Here is an 11,689-nt window from a genome sequence, read left to right as displayed (position 1 = left end):
CCAATTGAAATTTATTAAATATTTTTGGATGTTTTTCTACATTTTCAAATGTATCTATTTCAATTACAGCACAGAATACAAAGTGTACAGTGCTCACTTTATATTATTTTTGATTACAAGCTATTTAGATGCCAGATGTGCTAAAGATTCATATGTCCCTTAATGCTTCAACCACCCTTCCAGAGGATATGCATCCATGCTGATAATGGGTTCTATCTGATAACAATCCAAAGCAGAGTAGACCAATGCATGTTCATTTTCATCATCTGAGTCAGATGCCACCAGCAGAAGTTTGGTTTTCTTTTTTAGTAGCTTGGATTCTGTAGTTTCTGCATCAGAGTGTTGTTCTTTTAAGATGTCTGAAAGCATGCTCCACACCGTGTCCTGATCAGTTTTTGGAAGGCACTTCAGATTCTTAAACCTTGGGTTGAGTGCTCTAGGTGTCAATAGAAATCTCAAATTGCTGCCTTCTTTGCATTTTGTCAAATTTGCAGTGAAAGTGTTCTTAAAACGAATACCATGTGCTGGGTCATCATCCGAGACTGCTATAATATGAAATATATGGCAGAAGGCGGGTAAAACAGAACAGGAGACATACAATTCTCCCCCAAGGAGTTCAGTCACAAATTTAATTAACACATTATTTTTTTAACAAGCATCATCCGCATGGAAGCATGTCCTCTGGATAGCCAAAGCATGAAGAGGCATATGAATCTTAACACATCTGGCATGTAAATATCTTGCGATGCCAGCTACAACAGTGCCATGCAAACTCCTGTTCTCACGTTCCGGTGACACAGTAAACAAGAAGCAGGCAGCATTATCTCCTGTAAATGTAAACAAAATTGTTTCTCGTAGCGATTGGCCGAACAAAAAGTAGGACTGATTGGACTTGTAGGCTCTAAAGTTTTACACTGTTATTTTTGAATGCAGGTTTTTTCTGTACATAATTCTACATTTGTAAGTTCAACCTTCATGATAAAGAGATTGCCCTACAGTACATTAGGTGAATTGAAAAATACTATTTCTTGTTTTTTACAGTGCAAATATTTGTAATAAAAAATAAATATAAAGTAAGCACTGTACACTTTGTATTCTTTGTTGTAATTGAAATAAATATATTTGAAAATGTAGAAAACATCCAAAAATATTTGAATAAATGGTATTGTTATTGTTTAACTGCACGATTAATTGCAATTATTTTTTTCAATAGCTTGACAGCCCTACTCAAAACATCAATTTATTTAGGAATCTGAATAAAAATAGCTTAATAGCACAGTTACACTAATACACTGACTGACCCTCTCACCTTTGAAGATTGGTTCATGTGGGAAGTGTGTGGTTAGATGTTGATAAGTGGGGTGCATCACACTTACAGGTAGAGGCTGTAGGGCATGAAAGCTAGAGTACTTTGAATATAAGGCACTTCCTATGAAGTATAGTGGTGGCAACCCCTAGGTATTGCTATAGGAGAGATGGGAGCATAAAATGGCAAGCCAAAAACTAAATTTTAGTTCTAGTTGGTAACGTTGGGAAAAATCTTTTAATCTCTGCATTCTTTCACCTCACAGCAATGTTGTGAAGAATGAGTGTAGGGTATAGAAAATTTGGAACTGTATGGTAGAAATAAAGAATGTATGGCTTTGCTTTTTCACCCCAGAGAGTTTGACAATATTCAATCCAGAAGCATTTTGGAATTAAAAAATAGGAACACTGAAACACACCCAAAACCATACTTAATTTAGGAACTCCCCAGCGTTTGAAGGAGAAATGGGGCTGTTGGTTTCACAGTTATTTATTAGCTACCTATAAAGAAAGGAGAGTTACTAGTGTTTCCTCTGAAGGAGAGTGAAAGTCTCGAGCTGCAAGTCAGGCAAAATGAATTGACAAAGCTGCGTAGAGAAATCTTACACAAGAATTACTAGCTCTACCAGCACTCCAGACATTGCCCAAAATGTTAAAAATATACATACATTTCTTCAGGTTACCATAAGGGGTAATGTATCCAAAGAGGCAGCAAAATGCTGTGAGGAGGACTGCTGCTGTTTCAAGCAACAACAAAAAATGGTCTGAGCCCAGGTTTTATCTCCAGTACAGCATCCCACCTGCCCAAATTCAGAGAGCTGAGTTCGCTGCATCTGCCAACAAGCATGCAAATCAGTGGCTGGTGTAAATTAGCATAGCTCTGTTGAAGACAATGGAGTGCCATCATTTTGCAGTTACTGAAGGTCTGGCCCAAGATTGAGGCAGAGAAAAGTTAAAGATAGATTTGTCAAGTTACAGGCAAACAAAATTTCAGAACTCTTTTTAAAAATCCTTGAGCACAAATGGCCCTTATCTGCTCCTTGTTACTGCCTAAAAACAGTAGTTTCCTCAGCACTAAACGGACTCTGAAGTTGCCTGTATTTCATTTCAGTGTTTCAGGAATTTCAGCCTTCCATCCAAAAAATGAAGGTCTTGTATATAAATAGATGTATAGTATCAATCTCAATTATTACAGAAACCATTTAGGCTTAGATGATAATGTCCTAGTTGAAAGGATTACATTAAGAATAGCTTTTTGGAATAAAACAGCAAAGCATCTAAGAGCAAGACCTATAAAGCCATAATGTTCATGTAAAAACCATTTCTGATCATGACAAATGATTTGTTCAGAAAGCCATTTTCTGCTGAAGGCTGGCAGTTATCAGCCTGAAAGGGGAATTTAAGCTTGCTCCTGTGGTAGATAAAATTGAGTATTTCAAACCTGTAAAACCTAGGCTCAGCTGAGCAGATTCATTCTTCATTGAGTCTATATTACTTTATGCCAAACAGTGTTTGGACAATATTATGTGCATTTCCCAGCATTCAAGATAGCCCTTTCCTGAACCACAAGCAATAAAACTGATAAGTGAAAGTGATTTGATCCCACAGCTTGCCTTCCACATTTTGTAGTATGAAAAATTAGTTCCTTTATTTCTTTGCAGAATTAAATTTTTACAAGCCTGTAAGTACATATTTTAAAAGTTTTCAATGGTATTTTACTGACGTTTTCACTCTCCTCCCCCCCACTCCTTCCAAAAGTTAAGTTCCACACCACAATTTAAGTTGTTCCATATTAGCCAAAATTACTGTACCATTATCAGAAATGCATTATGGAGATGTATATTTCTTTTTAAATAAAACTAGAGTCAAATCAGAATGAGACTGTTGTCTTGGCAGATGGATCTGAAATATGGTGCATATGAAAAAAGCAGCACGCTCACCTTGTTATAATGAGTTTTATTCATATTCAGTGCTTCCAATCTCTTTATGCTACAGAATGAAATAGCAGCTTTTTTGGACAATTTCAGATGGTCAGAAAAGTACATTGAGTTTCCAGTGACCATTAGCCACCTGAAGATTAGAACTCAAAATGAAAACTAAATTACTTCCCAAAGCAAGGTGGTGTCATGGAAGTTTGTGTGTACTGTGCATAGTTACTCAGCATTAATAACTCTTCATTAGTGGACTAATTTGGCAACCCTTATGGAAACTCAGGATAAAACTGAAAACCACACTTGCACCTATATAGGCTGAAACCCCAATGAACTATCTTTCCTGACAGCAGCAGAAGAGGTAGATTTCTTTTTCCAAAATCCAGCTCCTCATTCCTGCAATGTCTTTCAGGGGATGAGTTTCTTTTAGAGCTTATGGGTTGTGTATTTTCTATAGCATATAAATATACAAACAGCTCAGGTACAAAAGTCTCCAAGTCCTTTATTAAAGTTTTCAGGATGTATGTGGTACATACAATTAACAGCATCACACCAGCTACAAGAAGTACTGTGTTGGAAGAGAAGTACTTCAAAACAAGTATCCGAGAGCACCAACATGGACACACACAACAGATACTACAAAATCACTTTGAAATGGTTCTTTAAAAAAAAAAAATAAAAAAATTGACAGCTAGGACTTCAGAACCAGGAGATTCTAAATGTGGCAGATCTAGTGCAATGGCACTGGTTTAAGGAGGTTACTTCAGACTTTGGAAAGTCAGAAAAACGGAGGGGGGGGGGGGGGGGGAATAGGTAACTGGAAGTGGTGTCATTTTCTATGGTTTGAAAAGCTCCTGGCAGTCTGAGCCAAAACTTTCAGATCAAATTCTTGAGATCTCCTGCAGGAATTCATGGACAAACCTGTAAGTTACCTCTAAACTCTAAAATGAAAAGGGGACTGTCCATCACACACTGCATTACGAGTACCAGTTAGTAGGCACTGACACGTCAGGAAGGTTAAACAAATGTGACTTCAAAGAGTTTAAAAGGGATGAACCTGAGAGAAAAATCTTTGTTCATTATGACAGATCCAGGCCAATCCCTCCAGGTCAATGGGCTCCACACATCCATCTGTGTTCTCTAGAACTCATCCTTTTTAGTCAGATGCTCTACTTCAAAATAAACCCAAAATAAAAAAAAATAAAAAAAAAAAAAGACTGAACAACTCCATTCTGTACACGTTCTCCATTTCCAGAGTCCTTATTCTTCTGGCTCTAGACCTTCTCCTTTCGCTTTAATTTGGACACTTTCTTGACGGTTCCATTCTTGTTTAAGAGCTTCAGAACACGCTCCTTGTGATCCAAGACCTTCAGCATGGAGTCTCGGGCCTCACTGATCTGATCCATCACGAGTTTACACCTCTGCATATTCCCCTGAAATACACACACCACTGTCATTAAGAGCAGAACTCTCTCTCTCTGTCACTTCCAAGTCTGTAAGTCACCTCTGAATAATCACTCTTGAAATAGACTAACATTTTTTCCCCCTTGGTATTCTTACTAACTGCACCATAGCCAGCAATAGAATGAGTTTGTAATTAAGGGTAAAGTAGATATACTGAGCCATCAACTTTTACCTGTATCAGTTCATTTATTCGATGTAAGTCATCATCAGTTGCTGCCTTTTTCTTGGGGATTATCCCTTCCTGCAGGGAGGTGAGGCGCTCATACACGTCATGCTCCAGGTTAGTCTAGAAGACATGAGACCTTAGTGAGAATGCCCATCACTGGAATGCACAACATTCCTCCATATTAAGAAAATTATACACAAACAAGTGAGGCTATTCTGCTCCTCCCTCAGCTACTCATGTTGCTTGTTCATGATGGAGCCTTTGATGTAGTGTTATTCTTCATACTAACATCCTATAAAAGGACTGCTCCACTTCTGAACGAGCATAGATCCTCACCAGTGTGCTCTGACTCTTGCCCCTGAAACAGATGCTTTGAAGAATTCAGAGGAGTACAAATTGCATCCCCACATCTGAATCCAGAGCAGCCCCGATCCTTCTGAAATGCAGAGCTGCTTCCCTTCTTTCCTCAATTCTATTCTGGGAATGCAGAGGTTTGGGGGAATTTGATGCTAGAATGCAGAGCACCTACCTCACCCCGAACCCAAAAGAGAAACATCCAAGAATGTGGAGCAGTGCTGCTTCCTCCTATTAGCAGCACCATCCCAAACAGACTCATCTTCAGATCTGTGCATCAGAGGGAGGGAGTTGCCAGTTTTGAGCATCTGAACAGAATGCATCAGCTTTTATGTCTGGATCCAAACCTCCACCACTCTGAAGTTTCTGAACCACACGCAAAACATTCCCGACAACTGAAGCGCATATGGCCAACTCCCTACAGACCAAACAGTCTGAGATACTCCAGCGTCTGATGTGTTTTTCTAATTCATGATGCTTACAAAACAGCTAATGCTCATCTAGGAGTACTCCTACTTTCCCCATGTTGTAGGAAGCTCAACTGGTAAGCCCCATTCACTTACCAACTGCAGTAACTGTGCTGCGCAGAGATGGACTTTCCAACCTTGCGCACGGCAGGATACTCCTTTCTGATTGGCAATCTCCTGCAGCATAGCCTTCTTCTCTTCTAAAACCAAAGAACACAAATCTGACGTGTCTAACATAGGAACAAAGGACAATTATGATACTGTAAGATTTTTTTCCCCCTCCATATGCTCCAATAAGAACCTAACACAGATCAGTTGGTCAGGACAGCAATATCGACTCATGTACCAGATATCTGAAGATTTCAGACATATGTGGAAGTAGGGGCAGCAGAACTGGGGTGGGGAGGAGGGGTGACGGGACAACAGTAAGGGTTAGTGCTCCCACTATAGACAGTGTGGGGGCTGGTCTATGTTTCTGCCTCTACAATATTTCCTCTGTACCTGCAGAGAAGACAGGGCAGCCCAGCCCTGCTCCTCCTCTTGTCCAACTCCCTCAGTGCTAGGGAGAGGGGGCAGCTGGAGGCAGGGGCTGGAGTGGGGAAGGGGCAGAGTTATGTAATTCTGGGGCTGTGGGAGGGTTGTTTTCCCTTCAGGGCAGGAGCCAGTTGTGTAAAAGCAGCACTCAGGGCAGGGAGCTGGGCAGGCAGCTGCTCTGGGTGCCTGCCCAGACTGCGCTGCTTCCTCAGCCTGCCATCTGGGTGCAGGCTGCTCAGTGGGGGATCCGGACGCGGGGAGATCTAGATGCACAGGGGCTTGTTGGGGGGTTCTGGATGCAACGGCAATAGGACTCTGCAAGGCGGTTAGGACTCAGCACAGGGGGTGTGGATGTTGGTGTCTCAATGGGGTGGGGATCCAGGTGCAGCTGGTTGGAACTTGGTTGGGATCTGCGTGTGGGTGGCTTGTCAGGGTGGTCCAGGTCTAGGGGGAGTGGGGCTTTTTGGGGCGTGTGTGTGTGTCTCTCTCTCTCTCTCAGTGGGAGGGTCTGGATGCATGGGGGTTGGGCGGATGGGGGTGCAGCTCGATGGACAGTGATCCCTCCCCTTTGAGCTGAGGTGCAATGGGTGCAGGAAGTGTGGAGGGGGAGGGAAGAGGAGGAGAGTTTGCAGAGCTTCCTAGAGCCAGGGGAGAAATCTAAGGGTGGGTCTGACACGGCCCCGGATGCCTACAGGGGAAGAGGAAGTCCCGTCCTCCCCAGTCCAGCTGGGACTAGCTGCTGAGCCAGGTACAGGGTAGGAGGCACCAGCTGGTCTTCCCCGGTCCTTCCCCCTGCCCCACAGTGATTTACCTCTCTGCCAGCTGTGTAGGGTCACATGACCGCTCTTGTGGATTCTCTTTGCTTCCCCGTCAGAAAGTCATTTTTCTGTGGGGAAGCAAAGAAATCTGTGGGGACATAAATTCTGTGCATGCGCAGTGGCACAAAATTCCCCCAGAAGTATAATATGATGCTACTTTTGGTGTGTATTACTTCTCTCTGGTGGGTGGAAGGTCAGGCCTGTTTAAGTGTGACTTTCTTCCTCTACTGTCAGAAGGTCTGACAAGAGATAGCATCATTGATAGCTAGTAGAAGTTTTCCTTTAGCTCACATGATGAACATATCTGAACAGGAAACAAGTTCTATTTGCCACATTACAGTTACTTAACTCCTTTGTCTATATGACTACAACCACTCATAAGACACTGTTCCCAGCATTACGTACGGGCAATAGGAAATCCTGTAAAAAAATTAACTGACCTTTCACTCTGACATCACTGTATCTCTGAAAGTGGTGATAGGCAGCTTTCCAGGGGTTGCGATAGTGACGGAGCAGTGTGATAGGGGGTCTTGGACGCACAGGGACGTACCTGACACCTTCTTCATCTAAGAAAGAGCCAAGAGAAACAAGCAGTTTCAACTAGAAGAGACTGGCATTATCTAGTGATTTAAGCAGAAGACCAGGAAGCAGCTCAGGTGCCAATTTCCTCTCTGGGATTGAATGAGTCACTTAACATTTTACAGATGGTGAAACTGAGATGGAACTTGTGAGAAACAGATGTTTTGAAAAGCACAATGGAAGGGCTAACTATTAATTCGTAACTCGGGTTTCTTGTTTAACAGAAGTCTCATTATTTTAGAGGCAGGGAACAAAGGACGCTAATTTGGAGGAAAAGAGAAGAGCAGATATTTGAGCAGAGAAAGCAGTTATCATCAGAGATGCCATTACCTATATACTCTTTTGGAGGAGACTTGCGCTTCTCTGCTTTCACCAGAAGACTTTTGGCAGTGGATTTCTCATCATCAGTGCTATTAGTCTCCATCATGTCTCCTTCCTCTGTGGAGATTACATGCTGCTGCTTCCGGGGCTTTTTCCTTGGGGAGGCACCAGGTGGCAGGTCGTTCGGGGGCATGGAAAGGTTGTTGGCCAGCAACGCAAGAGATGGAGACATGGTATTTGTAGTCAACGGAGGAACTGCTAAGATAGAAACAGAAAGAGAAATGTGTAAGAGCCTGACAGCCAGAAGAGAGAGCAACTTTATGTCAGCTAGTGTGAAAGTGACAAGCTAATACCGTCTAAGTGCTGTCCCAGTGACATCTATCCTGAAAATAATTTCATTTTACTGGGGGAAAGAAGGGGTAATAGAACAGTACGTACTAGCTGTCCAAGGAAAAGGAACTTAAACGTTGTTTGTATGGAGGAGGAAATCTATGCTTAAGGGTTTTTATATCAGTTTTGTATGACTGAAGTCGGATTTTACTGCTCTGCTGTTATCTCAGTCTCGCCTCCTCCCCAAGCATATGGGGTATCCAAACAATTGTACAAGAAAATTCAAGGAACTAGGCTCAATTTTTAAACGGAAGGGGTTCAGTGGCCACTCTGCAAACTCTTACATTTAAGATGGACAGTTCATAGTCACTGGCATTACAATGTCCTCCCCTGCTATGACTAAAACTGATCTCAAACCCATTTATCTAGAAAGAGTCCTTGCTTAGGAATCAACAGGATCCTAATTTTCCATTCCAGTTGTCACTGGGACACCAGCCCATCAGAACTTCATGCCCATTCATGTCACTAAAAACAAGATTCAAACAAGTTTGTAGACTCTGGACTTTCACTGAAATAAAAACAGGAACAAGGGAATCTTTAGGAATTATTTAAAATTACTCCGATGGCAACCCTATGATTGGCATGCTGTACCACTATCCAAGGGAGTTTCATGTTGGTTTTGGTGAAGCCCTTACCATCACTCCCCAAAAAAGGAGTGACTGCAGTTACTTTAATCAGAAGCCTACCTGAGACTGGTCGCATTATGTCCATAGGTTCCACTTCCTCTTTGATTTTTATCTCTGGTGCTGGGGGTCCCAATACTGTGGAGAGGGCCCCACTCATAGTTGATGGAGGTGGAGGAGCAGCTATAATTGTGGTAGAAGTGGCTGGAGCAGCTGGAACTGCTCCTGGAATGGTTGACAGAGGTGCTGTCGGCTGAGAAGGTGGACTAGCTGCTGCAATAATTGTTGGAATGGCAGATGGAGGCTGCTGAGAGGTAGGTGGGACTGCAATGGTGGGCTGCTCGCTGGTTTGATTGGACACTGCCTCCATAGACACAGTGACTGGAGTAGCCATAGAGACATGGATTTCTGGTTTAGGCTTGGCACTAAAACATAAAATCTAGTTAATCCACTCAACATCTTAAGTGCTGCTGCCATGACTTTCTACCGCAGACAAAGTCTGTAAAGTTAATGAACTGAGCTTTGGAGCTAGCTCCTTCAGAAAACCCATTTTTTCCTGCCCCAGTACATGATGTTTACCTCAGTAATGTGGAATACTTTGTGGAATGTTTACCTCAAAATGTTCATCCCTAACTCAGGCCTGGTCTACACTGGGAGGGTGGGGGGAAATCGATTTAAGTTATGCAACTTCAGCTACATGAATAACGTAGCTTAAGTCGACGTACTTAGATCTACTTACTGCGGTGTCTTCACTGCGGTAAGTCGACTGCTGACGATCCCCCGTCGACTCCGCCTGTGCCTCTCACTCCAGTGAAGTACTGGAGTCGACGGGAAAGTGCTCGGCAGTCGATTTATCGCATGCGATAAATCAACTCCTGCTGGATTGATTGCTCCGGAGGTAAGTGTAGACATGCCCTCAGTGACATCCAGATAATTTACACTGATCTCGCAAGTAATCAGGAGATTGATTTCTTGTGCTGTTTCACCAAGAGCGCTTTCTTAGAAGATAGGTTTTAGTATCATTCTCCTTCCCATAATATAAGAAGATAAGAATGGCTATACTGGGTCAGACCAAAGGTCTATATAGCCCAATATCCTGTCTTCTGACAGTGGCCAATGCCAGATGCCCCAGAGGGAATGAACAGAGCAGGTAATCAAGTGATCCATCCCATGTTGCCCATTCCCAGCTTCTGGCAAACAGAGGCTAGGGACACCATCCCTGCCCATCCTGGCTAAAAGCCATTGATATTTTATTTTTATATATATATAAAATCTCATGACTAGATCCAAATTAAAAAAGATAAATCTATGGCAGGGGAGGTGATAGAAAGAGGTGATGACACACGTTCTTCTCGGATCTGGATCATGTAATTGACAAGGCGGTTCTAGCTGAACCCTCTGCAGCAGCATTCATTTCCAAGCATTGTGAACTATGAGCTCTACAACCTTTGCTTTACTTTTAGACAGAATGCCAGGATTTGTTTTCCTTGTGAATTATCAATGGTGATTGCTGAGCCTGTCTTCTATAAGCATAATGATACCAACACTAGTCAACTCCCTTCAGCAGGGAGCTAACAGATACTTAATTGGCTAGCCAAATGGAAAACACTTTAGTAACTGTGAAGAATGAGTTTTCTATTAATCAAACCCAAACAGAAATATTATGAAGGCCTTCCTTTTAAATAAACATTTGATGAAGCAATCCATGTTAAAATAATTAACTTGCCGTGCTCTAAAAGGGTAAATGCAATAAGATATTGATCTGATGAGATCTTTTAAGGGATTAGAATCTTGTGCAAGCACCAGAACAATTACATCAGTTAAAAATACAACTCTGGTGTAATATAGTCATTCCTTTACATTTCTATTTTACTTCACAATGAATTTGTGTCATGTTTACACAACATCTTTTACACACCCTTCTCTCCTTAAACTAAATTCCATTGGCTTTGATCCATTATACAGGAGGTGCTGTCATGGAGTTTGCTGTTTGAAATCCTTACCCAGCAGGTCTGGGTGATCCAGATGTGCTCCGCACAGAGCTCTCCACACGGGTGCTAGCTACTTCAGAAGGCTGAGGGGGAATCAGACTTTTCCGGACTGCCAGTCTGGAAGACACAGATAAGCTTGGAACTGCTGCCGCTCAGGTACGTTGCCTTTAGAAACCTGAACGCCAATGAAGGCAGAAGAAAGACTGTATCTCTTGCTGCCACAAGTGGAATACGTTTTGTCTTCCTGTGCTAGTTGTATTGCACTCCTAAGGTGGTGATGGATTAGTAAACTTATGATCAGATACACTAAGGGCTGGTCTACACTGGGAGGAGGGGGTGGGGTGTCGATGTAAGATACGCAACTTCAGCTACGGGAATAGCATAGCTGAAGTCGACGTATCTTATTTCGACTTACCTCGGGTCCTCACGGCGCGGGATCGACGGCCGCGGCTCCCCCGTCGACTCCGCCGCTCGCCCTGGTGGAGTTCCGGAGTCGACAGGAGCATGTTCGGGGATCGATATATCGCGTCTAGATGAGACGTGATAGATCGATCCCTGATAGATCGATAACTACCAGCCGATTCGGCAGGTAGTCTGGATGTACCCTACTAGGATTTGCTTCTAGTATTTCTTCAAACAAGGCTTCATATTTTATTTCCCCGAAAGGGTAAGTCCAAGCTATCAGTCTCCTCTCACCCATTTTGAGGACTTCTCCACAGAGCGCCAAGGATCCTTACCAATTTTAT

General features: G+C 42.7%; 1 protein-coding gene across 17 annotated transcripts in view; it reads right to left on the bottom strand.

The window, feature by feature from the left end:
• Positions 1 to 3,718: 3,718 nt before the first annotated feature.
• Positions 3,719 to 11,689, bottom strand: part of SAP130 (Sin3A associated protein 130) — a 32,493-nt gene continuing 24,522 nt past the window's right edge. For 9 of the 17 annotated variants that reach the window (XM_024103256.3, XM_024103255.3, XM_065556085.1 and 6 more), the window contains exons 15-21: positions 10,956 to 11,060; positions 9,016 to 9,377; positions 7,949 to 8,197; positions 7,480 to 7,605; positions 5,784 to 5,887; positions 4,873 to 4,986; positions 3,719 to 4,669 (exon numbers count right to left, since the gene is read on the bottom strand). In XM_024103256.3, the coding sequence (XP_023959024.2) occupies positions 4,511 to 4,669; positions 4,873 to 4,986; positions 5,784 to 5,887; positions 7,480 to 7,605; positions 7,949 to 8,197; positions 9,016 to 9,377; positions 10,956 to 11,060 (1,219 nt within the window). In that variant the 3' untranslated portion in view covers positions 3,719 to 4,510. The remainder of the gene's footprint in view (positions 4,670 to 4,872; positions 4,987 to 5,783; positions 5,888 to 7,479; positions 7,606 to 7,948; positions 8,198 to 9,015; positions 9,378 to 10,955; positions 11,061 to 11,689) is intronic. The other 8 variants (XM_042853540.2, XM_042853534.2, XM_042853536.2 and 5 more) reach the window with 3 other exon arrangements.

This window comes from Chrysemys picta, chromosome 9 (genome assembly GCF_011386835.1).
Source record: "Chrysemys picta bellii isolate R12L10 chromosome 9, ASM1138683v2, whole genome shotgun sequence".
NCBI lineage: Eukaryota > Metazoa > Chordata > Testudines > Emydidae > Chrysemys > Chrysemys picta.
This window is presented reverse-complemented; position numbering and strand designations above follow the sequence as displayed.